Here is an 18685-nt window from a genome sequence, read left to right on the forward strand (position 1 = left end):
ATTAACAGAATGGCCCACTCCATTAAAATGTCGGCTGACTGGTTTGTGGATCAGGTGTGTTTTTATGTCTGTTTTGTGCCCATTAACTCTTTGTCTAAAAGAGTTTGAAGTCTGTCCAATATACAAAGCATCTGGGCATTGTTGGCATATGATGGCATACATGATGTTAGTTGAGGAACATGAGCATGTGCCTGTGATTCTGTGACTAACCTGGTTAGGTCCAATGATGGTATCCCAGAATAGATATGTGGGCAGAGTTGACAGCGGGCTTTGTTGCAAGGCAAAGTCCCAGGAGTGGTGTTCCTGTGGTGTAGACTGTGGCTGTCGGTGAGAATCCTCATAAGGTTGGGATTTTGTCTGTAGGAGAGACCAGGCCTGTCACCTAGGGCCTTCTAGAGTGTGGCATCCTGATTCAGGGTAGGTTGTAGGTCTTTAATAATGCATTGCAGTGGTTTAAGTTGGGGGCTGTAGGTAATGACCAGTGGTGTTCTGCAGTAACTGCTGTTTCACAACCTCCTGACACACTAGTGCGAAGAGAAGAGAGTTGTCGTCATGAGCTTACATCATTGGGTTTTTCCCTCAAATACACAACAGAAATATTTGCTGACTACTTCAGACTTTTGGAACCATGTAATTGTACAAGATCAGGGTTGGAAGAGACCACTGGAGGCTATCTAGTCCAACCCCCTTGCTCAAACCAGGACAACCCCCCACCACCCTGCCAAACTCAATTCAGCCTGGTCTTGTCAAGCCTAGCCTTAAAAACTTCCTAAAAATAGTGATTCAATTTTTCTGCATTATTATTTATAATTCTACCATTTCCAGCTAATAATGGCCCAACAGCCATTTTTAGGTATCTTTTGTTAACATACTTGAAGGAATCCTTCTGATTTTCCTTCATTCTCCACGCTATAGATTTCTTGGTGTCCCTTATCAACTTTCTAAGTTCTTAGCATCTGATTTATGTTGATTATGATCAACGTCCCTGTTCTTTCATTTATCTGATATAATCACTTCTCCTCTGAAAATTAGGTTTTTTAAAACCTCAATGACATTCTACATCAGTTTTGACTTTTTGGGGAATCTATTAAGTTTTTCTTAAACATTACCCATTATTATTTGTTTGATTAAATAAGCCCTCTGCCTGATTGGGTTCATAACTGGTTTCAGCTTTGTGAAACTGGCCCTTTTAAAGCACTGCACTGTAACCGGGCTGGACATTACTTTGTACACTATAAACCTGACCAAGCCATGATCTCTTCTACCAAGTTACCATTAATTTTCAATTTGTGATCCGTTCTTTCTCTGTCAAGTCTAGGTCTCATACAGACCCCCCACGTTGGTTGCAACCTTTTGGCGATCATCAGTTATAATATCTAGACAACCCTCAAGGGTTTTTAATACCAGCAGCATGAGACCTCTGGCATATTTTGGTCACATGGAAGTCTTCCATGATGATGCAGTTTTTTCTTTAAAGGTTCTAGATAGTTGTGTATGGAACTGATCAGCCTCTTCTCAGTGCGACTTGGTGGTAGATACCACCTAATACCGCACATTACACGTTAACTGTCAAGATATTGATCCATAAACAGTGAAGATAATTTTTTGTCCCAGTTATCAGTGACTCAAACTGGAAATGCCATTTTTGCTCTAGAGTGCCTCTCCCCTTCTCCTTTGCCCCTTCCATCCTTCCTTATTGGAATCCTTCCTAACTGATTGTAACATTCTGGTTATGTGACTCATCCCTCTAGACTTCCGTAACACCAGCCAGATTGAGGTATGCTTATAGGTGAGCGATTCCAATTCCTCCTTCATTAGCTGGGCCCCTACCTAGCATTGGTATAGAGCAGTTGTTACCAACTTTTCACTAGTGTGGAGCCCCCAATTGTTCACAGATCCTTCAAGCCAATTCTACCTGCTATGTACACTTCATTGAATGAAAAACGGAAACCACAATATAGAGTTTCAGAGAGCAATTAATAACATTATTGGAAGATATTTAATTTCAAACTGATAGATTGTAACATTGCAATTTATTTAAAACTTATTTTCTATGATCATTTTTGCTCTTTTTTATTTTTTATGGACCCCCTGCAATACCCTTGTGGATCCTCAGGTCCCACTAACCCCAGGTTGGGAACCACTGGTGTAGAGTAAACATAATTAAATAACTACTTATGTTGCTTGGTTCCTCGATATTGTTCGCAGCAGCTTGTGTGCTCAATAAGTGCTCTTTTCTTCCCTCTTTTACACTTGTTACTGGTTTAATGGCTTCTCTATTCCAGTCATCCTATCCCCAAGGAAATTGGTTCCCCTTCTGCTGAGGTGGAAGCCATCCAAACTTTGCAACCCCTCTCCCCAGAGACAGAGGGCCAAAGTTTCAAAATGCCTGAACCCTTCAACCCTTCACAAGCGCTCTGTAACTGACAAATGTTGGAGTGATGCAAAAGGAAAAAAGTTTTTATTTGGGTTGGTAAACTGGAGAGCTGCGGGGAGGGAGGTCAGGACAATGAACAAAAACCATACACATTCTCTCTTTTACGCTTCTCTCCAAAAGAGCTGCCATCTGATTTTGCGTAAGCACTCCATGACAATCGGATCAGGTCAGAAAAGGCTAATGCCCAGATGCAGACTGGGCATTTGGGGGAAATACTGTACTTCCGATAGTAGGTCCTTGCTGTGTTTAGTTTAGGGAGCACAGGCAATGTTCCTGCTAATCTTTTCCATCCATGTGTGGCATAAATTTTATTTGCACTGAGGCATGTGTGAATGTGCACCACTGGTAGAAACAAAACCTAGCTGTAGGCACTCTGCTAATCAGCTGGGTGGCATTTGAATGTCTCCTTAGTGGCCGCACAAGCACCCAGCTTGCAGAAACCATTGGGCACACATTGGGATTTCCTGTGGCTTGCAGATGCTGCTAACAAGCAGCTGGCATTGCCTGAGTGTATAGATCAAAGCCGCCACAGCTCCCATGTGAAGGCAAATAAAATAACATATTGAGTAAAAGCAATTAATCTGCAGTCACAATCAGACAGTAAGTGGACTGGCCTCTGTTGTCCTTGGGGAAACAGCATGTTCCAGTCCAATTTGTGGACCAAGTGGTTGGAGGAAGCAATAATGTTCTTGGTTGCTAAAAGCAATGTGAACATAGAGGTAGAGATGGTCCAGCTGGACCTGGCTGGTGGCCTGGGCCAAAGGCGGCATGATGGCAGCAGGAGCTGGCCAGTGGATGCTAATTGCAGAGCAGGGCCGAAGGCAACCTGTCTGGACACAATGCCAACTAGGCCTCACTTATACCTTACTATACGCCCTCTAATGGCCAGTGGGCTACAAAGTTATGAGCCACAGTACAGACCACCTCAGCTAACAAATCGTACCTTTGTTGTAACTGGAGAAGTCCCTTTCCGGAGCTGAAAGTGCTGAGGTAACAGTCATCATCCGAACTTTCCTTATGAATGTCTGAGCTTTACGCATGAAAAACTGCATCACAGTCAAATATCATTACACCCATCTTCTAAGGTGGGGCCATTGAAGCTGCCAGAGGGAAAGGCAACATACTCAGTCATTGGCTGAGTTAGGAAAAGGATCCAACTCCTCTGCTTCCACATCCAACACCTCCCAATCTGGTTCCTCAAGACCAGAGTGGCTGCAGAGTCATTATGAACACACGTACAGCCTCATGGCCCCTCTTGGAGTTAGGTCACTGAGATCCATCGCCAATGTCCACTGATTTCAGTCCTGCTATTGCTGGCACCTTCAAAATTGAGCCACTAAGTAAGGGAACCAGCCACCTGCACTGGGTCAGGAATGGCGCATGAGTGTACCAGAGCATAAGGACTTTGTCTTGTGGTGTGTTAGAAACCCTCCCTTCCCTCATCAGTGGAAGATGAGAATGCTGCCTCACCATGAGATGCTGAATGTTTTATGAGCTCTTTCCAGACAAGAAAGATTGTCTTGTTAAGTGAAGGTACTCAGCGGCAACTCAGTATAGCTGTGTTCAGTTCCTGACTCTTCCACTGACCTACCCTATCACCTAGCAACACTAACTCCCTCTGCTCCCCATCTCTAATGGGATTCAACCCTTCCTTTGTTTAATTTGTTAGGTAGCCTGTAATTGCTTCCTTGTGTGAACAAGCTCTGGTGCAGTCTTGGCTGAGGCCTGGAAGCATTACCATCATAAACAACAGCTGAAACCCAAGAAACTCTAGCTGTAATTACTATGTCTGCACCTAGTCCACGCATTCTTCACGGATACAATATTTACTTTCAGCGTTGATCCCAGGAAGGTAGCGTAGACCTAGAAAAACAGCAAATTGCCAGACTGGGTCAGGCCAGGGTCCATATCTGGTCCCTGGGCAGATCTGCATCACCACAGAAGATAGATCTAAGTTGGGCAACTTCAGCTACATGAATAATATATCTGAAGTCAACATAAATGGAACACAACGCTCAGACTTAAAATCAAATTTATTTAGAGGAAAAAATGACTTTACAAGAGGTTGCTTCTGCTAACTAGAAAAGAAGATAAATAAAAGCTTGTTACAAAACCTAATGGTTTCTGGCAAATTACAGAAAAACTGAAGAATTTTACAGTCAATAACCTGCAAACTTTTTACATAATTACAAATTAACATACAACAGTTGTTTTACTCTGTTTTAAATTTTACTTTTTTAACATTTAACTTTTTTATTTTTATTTTACAGGTTCAATGTGAAAAAAAAGCATTAAAAAACAGAGAACTGGATGCAGAGGTATAGAGTGCTAATACACACCCTCAACATTCTCTGGGTTGCTCTAGTGCCTTCCATATTAGTACAACATAAATGAGAGGCTAAACTTTAACCGTAGGCAACCTGAACTGGACGTAAATGTTCTGAGTCAGTGTTTATTATCAATAAAGAATATAGTTAAAATACGTAAGAGTGTGGATGTGATCAATATCTATAGACTCTTAAAAATATACCCAAAGCTTTACTGCTGTATACAAAGCAGCGAACTACGTTTTTTCCTTCCAGGCAACGGAAGCAGAATATTTTAGGGAATAGCTTCAATGTTGGTGAAGTGCATGTGCAGGGGAAAGGCAATAAGACCCTAAAAAGTATATATTGATAGTGGTCTTCTGATTACTCAAGAGCATGAGAAGTACAAGACTAAACCAGTTCAGCTTGCCTATCTGTAAAACTTAGCTAGATCACTGGATAAAGAACTAATCCCGGATCGCCGCCCCTTTTGACGAATTATGAGCACTTGGGGATGATTTATTTAGTAGGTTAACTTAAATTATTTTAGGTTTATAAACCTGACCAGCAGGCAGAATAAGTTCCAGAGTTCTGGTTATCAAGGAATGTTAGGCTAAATTTAACTAAGCAATCAGTTCCTTTGTTGCCTCCTTCCACCAGTCTTTCCTTGCCCTGCTGTCCCCAAACAACTCTCTCACACGAGGTTTGGTAGCCACTACAGTATCCCTAACCTGATGGGTTTGCAGCTCTCTGGCACATAAGAGTGGATTGGTAAAAGCTTCAGGGTGGCTTAGAAACCCAATGGAGGTGTGAAAATTGCCAGACTCCACCAATACGGTTGAAAGAAAATATAAATAGCCCAATTTAAATTGATACCTAGGGCCACACTTCAAGAGCTATCTGTAGGGAAGAGTTCCTGCCATCTCAACTGAATGCAAGTGCTCCCCTGCCACAGATAAAGCCAATATGGCCCGTGGATGTACTACACAGTAAATAGCCTAGTACATGCAAATAACTTCCGTGCATTTCATTCATTGGCGAAACACACCACTCTGGGTTTTGTGCTTCCTATCTCCTCTTTCTCTGCTAAGATAACAATGGAGGTATTGCTCTTTACTCAGCACTCTCCCCTCGTCAGGGAGATAATATCAATGCTGATGCCCATGTCTCTGCTTTACCCCGGGGAAAGCCAGTCTCTCCTGTCACAGCCCTTTGGTAGCAATGCCACTCTTGATTTTTCCCTCCAGTGTCACATGTAAGGTGAGTCTTCCAGGCAGGGGAGGCGGGCTAGATTTCAGAAGGGATTGACAGAAAGGCTGAGTAAGGGACGAGTCCCATAAATAAGGGGAGGAAGGTGGAGAGCGTGGTTAGAAGGGAGAATGGTAACACCTGCATTCTGACCTTTGGCCTAAAAAATTATAATACAGAAACTTTCCTCCCCGCCATGGCTCCTCAGTCTCTTCATGTCCCTTACACTGAGCTACTAGGTAACTTCTAAGCCCCTTCCCTGACTGAACTGGGGACATGGAGGGGAAACAATTACCAGTCTGATTGTCTCAAAGCAATGAAAAAGCAGCAAAGGAAGTGATGAGCCAGATTCCTTTTGAATTGCTTTTCGGCACTGAACACAGAAAATGATATGCTGAGATGATCACTTAACGTCAAAAGATGCTGACATCAAAGCCTATCCAATCCCTTTGATTCTAGAGACCATTTACTACAGCTTCAGTCTGATCACCAATTGCTGGTGTGACCAGAGGTTCCATAATACTGACTGACTGATGTTGCAAGTGCATCTTTCACTACTCTGCTCACTAGAGCGCCTTCTATTGCGCAGTAACAGCTGCCATGCCAAGCCCTACCACAAGCGTAAGGAAGAGGGATCTGACACTCCTGCCAATGACAAACTAGCAAACGGAGCAGACCAACTGCAGCTCTTGGGCTAATTCTTCTCCCCACCTCATCCTCCAGCAGAATGGAATTAATACAGTCACTTCTGGACATGGCAGCCCTGCACAGCAGAAGCACAACACATAGCAGGTGACTTTTGATAGGGCCCATGCCTCAGAAGCTCAGTGGGATGTCAGGTCCACTCTAGAAATAAAGTGCACTTACAAAACATGAGTTAGATGCCAAGCACGGAAGTGGAACAAACATAAGTCATTAAGGCCAGGATGGGGGGTGTAAAAAACCCCACACTGGTGCTGCAAAACCTCAGACAAGCAGTGCTCCTGCTTAACACGACCCCTGGGATCATGCACTGTCTGGATAACACTGGATAATGTGCAGGGACCAAAGTGGGACTCCATTTCCAAGGACCAGTTCCAACTAATCAAGGAAAACTTTAGCAGAATGGCTAACACCTCGCCCCATCTTCCATCCCTAAAATGAAAGAAAATGCAGGAAAGAAGAGGTTGAGACTATGGGTTTCAGTCTAAACTAATCAAATCAGGTGTCAATTTATTGCCTCCAATGACAAATGGTTTGTGTTCACCACAATACCAATACAAATCATTTTGGTAAGTGATTCCCTTTGCAAGGGACAGCTGGGGACATGGGTAGTTAGTGGCCTGGGAGCAATACAGCCAGAGCTTAAACAGCGCATTGAATGCTGTTCTATTTACAACAGGACTAGGGAGAGAATCGGTTTAGACAATGTTTCATCCACACTGTCCCTGGCTGATGTGCCTCTGTTTACAGGTGCTGTTTCATAAGGTCAAGAAGTGCCGGCTCTGGGGAAAAGAGATGTATCACGGGGACAGAGGAAAGGAATCATGCGGGCAAATGTTTTAACAAACTAAACTGGGTCCTTCAAAAATACTAACAAACTAAATTCCATGTCCAGACTGGTAGCCATGCCATACACCAGATTAGTTTCCAAAATTTCACTTTAGCACAATCACTTACAAAAGCAGGCAAACACTGGGGTAGAGGCTATTTAGATTAACAGTGGCTGTTGTTTTTTCTCCCCTATTTCTAAAAATCACTTGGCAGCCTTGGAATATGAACCAATGCCTGCTGACGTCACTGGAAAAACATGCCTTGATTTCAGATGGCAGTGAATCAGGTTCTCACAACAAGAGCAATATTTGGCTTTTACCTTGCCTCAAAAAGGTGTGGGAATCTATAACACAAAGCTATTGAAACAAGAAAACGGAGAGCCAGCAAGGTTCCCGAGCAAAACCACTGCCTCTCTTCCCAACTTTTTATCTGGCCTTGAGATAACTCTGCCTTGAAGGCAGCTGGAATCCCTTGAACCTAGCTACTTTTCAGGCAGGCCCTGGGCTGCTATGCAGCACTGCATACACCCTGGTTTTGTACTATGCTGTGACAAAATACAACTCTTGGGTTTATCAAGCTCATCTTTAAAAAAAAAAACAAAAGATAAAAATAAAAAAATAAATCAAAATAATTTTTAAACCAGACCTCTTTCAAATAAACAGAAAGATAAATATTTCTGCAAGCCCAGCTTGCAATCAACAAGCACCAAATAATATTTTAAAAACAAAACAAAAAGAACCCCAGAAAACAGCTTACTTGTTTTTGTTCTGTTTTTGTGTATGAATTGTTGAGAGAGCTTCAAAAGCAAGCAGACTATTCAGGAGTCCACTGCCAATTGAGACAGGCCAAGCTAAGTGCCCACATTGCTGTCATCACTGCTGTTGCTCATTATTAAAAATGATAGCGCTGAATTCTGAAATCTACCGCACGTAACTAGCTTGTAAGGAGAGCCAACGCAAATACAAATCAGAACATAGTGCAAAAAAATTCTAAAACAGAGAATCTGCAGGAAAAGAAATGAACACAACAGCTTCAAAGTGCTCAAGGGACTGAAATGGATAGGGGCTCGTGACATTTACTAATCAGCTTATAGGCCAATCTCCTGAGAAGTGGGGATAGAACAATGGATTTAAAAACACTGCAACTTTGTGCATTTCTCACCCTGGCTCTTCATACATTACCACCATAATTAACAAGTGTACAACACCTTGCAGTGGGGCATGTCTGCTAACTCTCACAGGGAATTATGATTGCCATTTTGCAGAGGGAGAAACCGAGGCAGGGAGGCACACAGGGAATCCATGATGGCACGGAGACCAGGACTCTGGAGCTCCTGACTTTCAATACATTGTTCAGCTCACTAGCATACATCTCCACAGTAAGCATATGTAAGCACGCAGTACTGTACATGCATAGATACTGGATTCTGTCTTCCTTCCTGCTCATCTGTTCACACAAGTGATTCCCCATCTCAGGTTGCAACCCTCTGCCATCTCATCTGAGTGCTCTGGGTTAGAAATGAACTACAGGAGCTGACAGAATTTGGAGAAACAGAAGCCCAGTGATCATACCAATGACATTGCTAAGAAACATCAGGGAAGAAAAATCACAGGCAGCAGATTAAAAAAAATGACCTCCAAATAGAAAATTCTCAAATGTTCTTATGGTGGGTCAGTGAATTTGTAACAAAACAGTGTTGATCCCGAATGACATCATGCTGGAGAAACATAACTTGACAATGAAAGCCTTGCTCAGTAAGAGGAGGGAACAGGTGGTAACTCTCAGAGACACATTAGAAATCAGTTGTCACTTTACCATAGTCTGTCCTGGCTCCCTGGGATTACCTCCCAAGCACAGAGCATCCTTTCCCACTTCTGGATCATGTTTTTAACACACACAAAAATTGTCTCTTTGGTTCTGGAAACTGATTACGTTTTAATTTCTCTGCCCCACAGAATCCTTTGCATGTAACTTCTGATTTTTTTTTTTTTTTTACACTGTTGCTGCGGCCTAGTGTTTGGTACCTTTCTGAAACAAAGCACGTAATATACAATGTGCTTCAAAGGGGCATGTGGGCCAATAAGATACTCTGAGCATTAAGGCTAAGATATTTAATATCTACATGCTTCCTGAATGTCATCAGGTATCCTTGGGCAGAGCTAAGCTAACCCAGCTTGTCCCTACAGACTTTAAGTATACCCCACTGGATATATAAACAGTATGGTTGTCTAGCTATATACGCCAGTGTTCGCACCATTTATGGAGTCCTGGCCTTTTGCTAAATGCTTGGTTTTGGTTGTATTCTCCCCAAAGGAGAATCTGGAGGCACAGACTCCTTGGGCCCTATTCTCCCATCCTTTGGCAGTAAGAAGACTAGGAACATCTATTCCCAAAGTAAGCCAAGGTTTGCACAAGGAGTGGATGCTGTTTGAAGTGCAGTCAGCCTCCATGGCCGGAATCAATGCAAAACCAAAGGACAGAGCTCCTTTCCCACCATGTGCAGCCACTAAAAATGTTTTATTTAACACAGGCAGAGCCGGTCAGGCGCAGGAGCCAGGACTGTGCTGCAAAGTGTGGGAGGGATGGTTTCCACTGTACCACGGCTGGAATCATCACGGTGCAGAGGGAGAGCTGCTTGTGCTCCAGCCTCAGCGGGTCCTGTACAGCTTCTAACACAGTACAGGGGAGAGGGCGGCTTATCCCATGGAAACAGGAGCAGCCAATCAGCAGAAGATCTCCTCACCTTCTGGTGGTGCTTCTGATGAATGAGCATCTGGGAAAGGAAAGCCAGCCATGAATCACGACCAGAAGAAATAGGCAAGGAAAGGGTCTCTGTTAAAACAAACACCATCTAGCACCCACTGCCCCCTTCTCAAGTACCCTACAACCCTCCTGGCTGACCTTTAAAATACAGCTTTTAATTGCTAGACCCACTGGTCCTATGAACTTGCACACCCGACATGTAGCACAATTCTTGTGAGTAATCCACTAGCAGCCTCTCATCTCTGAGGAGCTGGGTTCCCATTTGCTATGGGTCACAAACTCACAAGTACAATAAATTTGAGGCTCAAAAGCTAGTCTCCAGTTGGGATAAATCCACATGAGGAATCTACTGTATCACTTTGCCCTGGCAGGTCAGGAGGGAGACGCATCAGTGCGGTGGGGGATGGGAGAGAGGGAACCACACTAGCCATGGGGTGTTACAGGTCAGGAATGAGGTGCACTGACAGAACAGAGAGGAAGGTTTAAGGGGAAGGGACTTGAACAGCAGGAGGCTCTGCGAGAGGAGATTTCATGAGCACAGGTCTGGAAAGTTTTCCTAATACTTAGCCCTGACTCTAGGCAGTGTTTGTTAATACACCTCCCTTGCATAAACATGGACATTGCACAGATGGAGGGGAAACATATCAGGAGATCCCAAGATATGAAGTCATCCAGGTTCTGCTGAGAGAAAGGAGGGAAAGGAGCACTGGGTGTCCACCTGACATCTGCTGACAGGGTGTAAGCTGTAACCCATCAGGCTGGGAGTCAGCCTAGCTTCCATGGTGGCAGACAAGTTACTCCCAGATCAAAGCCGTGGAGAGCAGCAACAATGCCTCACAGAAGTGAGGTGGGGGAAGGTGGGTAGAGAATGCTGTCACAGCTGTTCTCTGCACACATAGGACAATACCTTCCCCTCCCACACATGCAAAATAACCTGCTAGAAATTCCAGAGCCTCTTTTTCTATACCCCTCGCCCAGTTATAATCCACCCCCTTTGGGCTCCCTGGCTCCCCACGATTACACAGCCACAGAGTTGCACCCTGATGAAACCCTAGCCCTCTTCCCTGGCCCATCAGACACTCACCTGCAGGCTGGGAGCGGTGTCCTTTGCCCTTTTTCTTTTTTTCCTTCTTCTCCTTTGGCTTGGATAAACTGAAGAGGCGGGCGGGCTGCTGCCCCTCGGCCGCCTTGTTAGTCTGGTTCGTTGTGCTAAGCAAGTGGAAAGTGCCTCTCTCTTTGTTTGTCCTTGAGAGACTGTTCCTTTTGGGTGACACAGGCAGTCCTGCGTCCAAGTGCTCCTGCTTGGGAAGAGAAGAGCTGTGCTGCTTGGAGTCCTCTGCAGTGAGCTGGGAGGGGATCCTCACCATTTTCTCATGGGGGTTGGAAACCTACAAAGAGAAAACCAGATGGGTTTTGTTGGCTGAAGCAGGCAAGGATTGAAATCACAGGGAGGTAATATTACCACCACCACCAGAGACAGCCTGCTACCCAGCAGGCTGCCTATAAACACAACCCCTATCACACGAACATTGTCTCCTACAAAAGCCTAACGCCCAGAGAGATAGCCTTCTCTGTCCAATAGGGTAGACAGAAAGATTTGGAAGGTAAACCCTTCCACTCCTTTCTAGACACAGGCAGAGGAACAACTACCCATGCACAAGCCTTTTTTAAATCTCGGGGAAACCCAGGCTCCTTCCTCTCCCGGATGCAGATGGCAGAGAAGCCATGGGAGATTCCTAGAGAAGAGACTGTTGTTGGACATACAAAGTGATGCATGCCACAAGTGGAAACTTCCTAAGTATAAAGGACAAGGTAAAGTATTAAGCTGCTTTTCTAATGTGTCCTCCAGCAACATAACACGAAGTATTTAACGAGTGGTGGGGTTAAGACACAAACTCCTATCCCAACCAATGCCATCAAATGTCTCTATTAATAGTTGTGAGCTGCACTGTATGATGCCTGCCTCCCAGAAATTGCCTCCTTTGGATGACCCTGGCATCTTATTGGTCTTCAGCAGTATGGTCTCTCAGGAGTTCTTACAGCCCCCACAGCCATGTTAGCTGAGTGTGGAAGTAAGCTGGATCTGCATGGAAATGTGCACAATTTATCTGCAGAACATGGCATGTTTATCTGTTCTTAAAACACATCACAAATCAGAGGGCCTTGTTCATGATACAGAACTGTGTGAAGAACTGTCATTCCCTGGGCTGCTTTGGAAACTGGGGATAGCAAGTACTCCCCTGATTATCTGCTCTTCATAATTTACTGTTCCAGATGAATGATTGATCTATTAAGTCACCCGGTGTTGCTTCTGTTCCCTGAACGCACGACACCACTTCTGCTTCAGCCCAAAACAAATTACGTTTTGTTATGGAATTAATTTTGTGATTTAATTAAATACCTGCTCGAGGCTTGAAATCAGAGTTTTCCATGCCAGTATGAATTGGCCACCCTTCACACATCCAAGCCCCTGTTGACGACTTAGCTCCCTTCTGGCAGACTTGGCAGCAGACAGAGCTGCAACCCCAGGTCATGAGGAAGTGTGGGCAGTTGCTGCATGGCTTGTTCTTTGTAACTCTGCACAGCTCCATCCTGAGCCCCTCTGCTCTGTTCCCACCCTTGCTTGCTGTGTTGTGCCTACATGCTTGATTGTGAGCTCTGAGGAGCAAAGACGGTGTTCAGCTGTTTGTGAGGTGCTTTGTTCTTCCCAGGAACTGAAAGGATAGGGCTGTTCAAATTTACTGGGGGCTGGAAAAGGTCTAAATCAGCAGCACTGATGGAGGGGTACAGGAAAACCCCACTTCTGGGTACTAGTTCATATAAACATGTACTAAACAGCGAGGCCCAACAATGTAGTTGGCAAGGCTTATACTGGGGGAGAGCTCAGCACCAAACTTGACACCACGAAGCTGCTTCTGAGAGTGCTTAGGGGAAGGAACAGCACATCCCAGTCTTATGGACAGAGTGTATATGGAACACATCTTTGCTTAGGTGTACGTTCTGCATAAGTGAACAAAAAAGGTGTGAAAAGGCCAAAGTGAAATGCACCAGCGATTCCCACCCCCCAATAGCTCCACACATGCTTTTCCCCGCCATTGGGCATCAGCCCAGTAAGGAATGTCTCAAAACAAGCTGGCAAAACACAGATATATTCAAAGATGAGTCCCAGTGGGAAGACAGTGACACACTGCAACTTCACATACCCACCAAGACCTGCTAGAAATCTTGATTCCATGGCACTCTGAAGAATGTCTTTTGCCACCTGTCTCAGCTGCAGTCTTCTGAGACATAACAGGCAAACAGCCCCAAACACAAGGGAAACAGAGATGCCAGTCGTACCTATCAAGCGCCCTGTATCAGACTCATAGCTTCTGATTTCACCTCTAGCATGACCTCCTGCATCACCCATGGACCACAGAACCTTCCCTGCTAATTCCAACATTGAGCCCATCAACTGAGCTATATCAGGAAGCTATATTGTCACCCCAGTCACGTGTCTTGGTGGAGAACTCAACTGGTAGCAGAGGGATTACCTGACTGAGGTCAGGCTCCACCTGCACTGGGGGTAATCGCTCCACCTCTCTCTTGAGTTGCTCCTTCTCTCTCTCTAGTTGTTTCTGTGCTGTACGGAGCTGCTCCAGATCCAGCTGGTAGGTTTCTTTCCTCAACTTCAGCTCTTCTCTCCCCTTCTCCAGATCCTGGTGCCTCTTCTGCACCTGCTCCTCTCGCTGGGCCAGCCACACCTCCCGCTCCTTCAGCTCCTTCTCCCGTGCTTCCCACTCCTTCTCTCTCCTCCGCTTCTCCTCCTGGTGCTGGGCCTGCTGCTTCTGCAAGTTGGCCAGCTCCTGGCGCTGCTTCTCCAGGCTCCGCTGCTTCTCCTGTTCGATCAAGGAGTTTGGCCGGGAGGAGGTCCGTGTGAGTGCTCTCTCGCTGAGAATCAGCTTCTGATCCTCAATGTAGGTATCCTGCTGAAGCACTACAGCCTGAGAGGAGAAGCAACAACAACAGTCAGTGTCTCCCCTTTCCTTGCATCTGACAAAGAGGGTCTTTGCCCACCAAAGCTTATGCGCCGTTAAATCTAATGGAACAAAACAGCAGTCATGCAGCACTTTAAAGACAATCAAAATAATGTATTAGATGATGAGCTTTCGTGGGGCAGACCCACTTCTTCAGATCTGGAGATAGTGAATTGGTGTGACAGTTTTATAACACAGAGATATAAAAAAATAGAAATAACCATGGACAAATCAGATACAAAGGACAGAAGGGGGGAAGGTGGGGAGCAGGGGAGAGAATTACTAACTATTAGTGTCCTGCCTGAGATCACTACCCATCTCAAAAGATGGGCAAGCTGTCTTTGTCATTTTCCAGTACAGCATTATCTCCAGATCTGAAGAAGTGGGTCTGCCCCACGAAAGCTCATCACCCAATAAATTATTCTGTTAGTCTTCAAACTGCTACATGACTGCTGTTTTGTTCTGGTAGGATACAGACTAACACAGCTACCTATCTGATAAACTGGTTAGTCTATAAGGTGCCACAGGACTTCTCGTTGTTTTTGCGAACACAGACTAACACGGTGACTCCTCTGATAAAAGTCGGTGTAACACCTACCTTCACTGAACGCACAGACATCCCCTAACTCCAACACCGTGAAGCAGCTTGCAATTGCCATTAATCACTGTTCACCCTTTTCTGTGTCCAGAACCTAGCAATGTTGATTTATTTTTCCTGATGAATTAGAGGGGAGGTAGGGCTGGTTTACCTGAGGTACTTATTTGTAAGACACAGAGCACGCCTGACCTGCAGAGCACTCACAGCCCCCTCCTGGCCTGCAGATGGTACTCCCAAATGACGGCACAGAGCCACTGGGACCTGGATTGGACCCTTCAGCCTTACTAAGGACTGGCAATACAAAAGGGAAGGGTGGGGGTGAAATGCTGACCCCAACACATTCAAGAGCGCTGAGGGCAGCTGCTGTGTGGGAAAGCAGAGCATAAAAGCAGGGTACTGTGCGTAAGACTGACCTACCTGTAAAGCACTGAGTAGGCTGTGGAGGTGGGTAATGCTTTGGAGAACCTGCTGCAAGGAAACAAGAGCACAAGAGGGTTGCTGTTATATCTCACATCACTGTCTGACCACAGGCAAAGCCCTTTTCTTCTCCATCGTAAGTTGAGCAATGAGGCTTGCAAAGCTGTGTCCTTTGGTTGAAAGCCACACAAACATCCTTCTATTTGCCCCGCTCCCTTCCCATGCTCTCTTCCTTGTAATTACTTATCCCAAACCCACACACCGGTCCCAGGTATCTACTTATCTCGGGCATCTCAGAGACATCTAAGATAGTCTTAGCCAGCCTTCCTCAGCCATCAGTACAGCTGCCAGTCATCGAAAGAAACTGACCAGGGCATCTTGTGTACATGTAACTCCCATGACAAAGCGCATGCAGAGAATCACAGGATTTTATTTGCACCTCAAAGGAATGTGCAGGTTGTATCTTTAAACCCTTTCCTGCACTACCAACTGGGGAAAGAACTACCAATGCTAAGGGCATGACTACTAGGAAGGAAAGGAACTGGCTTGAGTTCAGTGCTCCCTGTAGGCTGAGCACTTGGGTGGTCACCCAGGAGAGGTTTGGGTGCCGCCCAGCTGATCAGCAGAGTGCCCACACACAGCTGGCATCATGTTTCTATTGGTGGTGCTCATCTGCACCTGCCTTGGTGCACATAAAATTTATTCTACCTATGGCTGAAAAAAAATTAGAGGGAACACTGCATGAGTGGACAATTATTTTTAAAGTTGCAAGGAAATAAGTTATGGTAAAAATCACAAAAAGGTCCAGAATATATGTGCCTGTAATGCATGTAGACTCCATTGTATAGAGCTGGAAACCCCTGCATTGACAGTGCAGGGACACTCCACAAAATAATGGGCATACAAATGCTACATGAGGATTATTGGAGGTCCATTGAAAATACAGCCTTCAAAGACAAGTGATTCAGCATCATACTGGTAAAGTGCCAACAGAATGCCTGATGCTTTGGGTGACTTCCCATATCTCAAAACATTGGCTAAGTCCTGCTGAACACACTGTAATTACTCGTTTAATACAAAAATTCAATTGACAAAAACGGCTGTATTTCCAATACTTGTGTAATAAATGTTATTAAGGGAACCTTTGCTCACTGTGATACTTAGCAACCATTAAAGTTAATTGGGAGTTAGGGATGCGTATCAAAGGGAGAACAGAAACCTAATAGCCCCAACTCAATGCACCTGCATCATACAATTACACTCATTCTATCACAGATGAATGTTAAATATAGCCATGTGCTTTCTAATTGTAATTAAAACTTGATGTCTATAATCAATGTGTAGCCTACAGCTGGCAATTAGATGCCAGTCAGCAAATTCTTAGTCTGAACAGCCAAGCCTAAGTGCACACATAACACCAGGGGGTTTGTTGTCAGTGTGCTGTATTTAAGAGTCTTGTTATACTTTAACCTACCCATTGAAACAAACACACCTGGGTACCTAAACTGAAGGGAAAAAATCAAGATCCCACATACGAAGCCAGAGAAATTGTACTTACCTCATTGTTTCTTTTCAACACGAATATTAAATTAGCATTTCCCCCCTGTAAAAAGATCACATAGATTTAACAAAAAGTCAAATGAGAAATCACATTAATTATCTTTCTCAGTAGGATTAATCATAGACATGCACTCTTATATTCCTTCTTGGAAGGGCAGAACTCAAGTAGTGAAAATCATAAAATCATACACTATTGATCATTTTGTTGTGATGCAATAAATTCATCCACAGAGAGAATGGGTGTGAGGTTAAGTGTGCCCTTGGTATTTCAATAATGAAGAATGATTGGACAAATTTTACTTGATTTGCAGACACAGATGGCAGATAACTGGTGTCACAGAAGAGCCTAAAACAATTTTACTGGGTAATAAAGATAGAATTTTAGACAGAGCAAAATTGGCTTGGGGCCTGTGCCCCTGTTTTTTTCAAGTAGGGCGAGTTTTAACCTGTTATATGTCCAGAAGTATATGTTTTTTCACATTTTAAAGGAAGTTACACTTCAAGTGTTAAAAGCATCATAGGCCAACAGATAACATTTGACACAAAACGCAACAAGGGTACCTTCTTCAAAATGCTGTCTGATTCCGTTCTCCGAAGATCCTGAGCATCATCCCCATCATCCTTCTCACCACCTAAAAGAAACACACCTGGTTGGCACAGGTCATTCACCTTTTCAAATCAGTCATCAGTAACAGTAAAATGGGAAGAAATGACTTTAAAAGTGGGTGCACACAGTTGAGCCATGCTAGTCACATATGTATATTTGCTTCCTATTTATACTAATAAATATCAGCCACTGCTGACAGGAAGTGAAGAACATCATAATTTAGGGACACTGTTTCCTCTATTTTTTTCCATCCATTTGAAGAATAAACTTTGTTATGTGCACCGAGGCCTGCGCACGTGTGCCCCACCAATAGAAACACACAGTGCTCACTAATGCTAATCAGCTGGGCAGCACCTGAATCTCTCCTGTGTGGCCACCCAAGTGCACAGCTCACACAGAACACTGGTTAGGGACCAGCTTTGGTTTCAAATAGTATGTTGAAAATTTAGCAAGCTGACTTCTGGCCCATCTCTGAAAAATCTCTCCATTTCCACAGTTTCCATTTCACTAGCATATTTGCTCTGGTCTGACAAGTTGTTTTAGAACATGCAATGTGAATGACAACTTTATCAGGTCAGATCTTACCACCTCAAGCTACATTTCAATGCTACCCATCCAAAGTGGACTTGGAGGACTTAGAACCTAGCCATGCAGTATCTGTATGCAAAGAGGTAAGCTGTTTCATGCTAGCAGCTCATTCTCAGCCTCAGGCATTAGAACCCTGGACTTTTGATCAGGATGCTCCATTTACCTACTAGGATCATAGAATCCTAGATTTGGAAGAGACCTCAGGAGGTCATCAAGTCCAGCCCCTGCTCCAAGCAGGATCAACCCCAACTAAGTCATCAGAGCCAGGACTTTGTCAAGCTGGGACATAAAATCCTCTAGGGATGGAGATTCCACCACCTCCCTAGGCAATGCATTCGAGTGCTTCACCACCCTCCTGGTGTAGTAGTTTTTGCTAATATCCAACCTACACCTCTCCCTCTGTAACTTCAGACCATTGCTGCTTCTTTTGCTGTCTGTCACCACTGAGAACAGTTTCTCTACACCCTCTTTAGAGCTCCAAGTTGAAGACTGCTATTAAATCACCCCTCACCCTTCTCTTCTGCAAACTAAACACGTCCAAATCCCTCAGGCTCTTTAATGTCTAGCTGGGCAGCTCACACAGGTGCTTTCACGTGAGACACACCATCTGAA

The 18685-nt window shown here is 44.5% G+C and overlaps 1 protein-coding gene across 10 annotated transcripts in view; it reads right to left on the minus strand.

The window, feature by feature from the left end:
- Window positions 1-4452: 4452 nt before the first annotated feature.
- Window positions 4453-18685, minus strand: part of AKAP13 (A-kinase anchoring protein 13) — a 352799-nt gene continuing 338566 nt past the window's right edge. For all 10 annotated transcript variants that reach the window (XM_075007027.1, XM_075007032.1, XM_075007030.1 and 7 more), the window contains 6 exons: window positions 17440-17510; window positions 16877-16921; window positions 15319-15369; window positions 13821-14270; window positions 11372-11675; window positions 4453-10297 (listed from right to left, as the gene is read on the minus strand). In XM_075007027.1, coding sequence (XP_074863128.1) covers window positions 10248-10297; window positions 11372-11675; window positions 13821-14270; window positions 15319-15369; window positions 16877-16921; window positions 17440-17510 — 971 coding nt within the window. In that variant the 3' untranslated portion in view covers window positions 4453-10247. The remainder of the gene's footprint in view (window positions 10298-11371; window positions 11676-13820; window positions 14271-15318; window positions 15370-16876; window positions 16922-17439; window positions 17511-18685) is intronic.

The sequence above is a fragment of the Carettochelys insculpta genome, chromosome 12 (assembly GCF_033958435.1).
Source record: "Carettochelys insculpta isolate YL-2023 chromosome 12, ASM3395843v1, whole genome shotgun sequence".
Taxonomy (NCBI): domain Eukaryota; kingdom Metazoa; phylum Chordata; order Testudines; family Carettochelyidae; genus Carettochelys; species Carettochelys insculpta.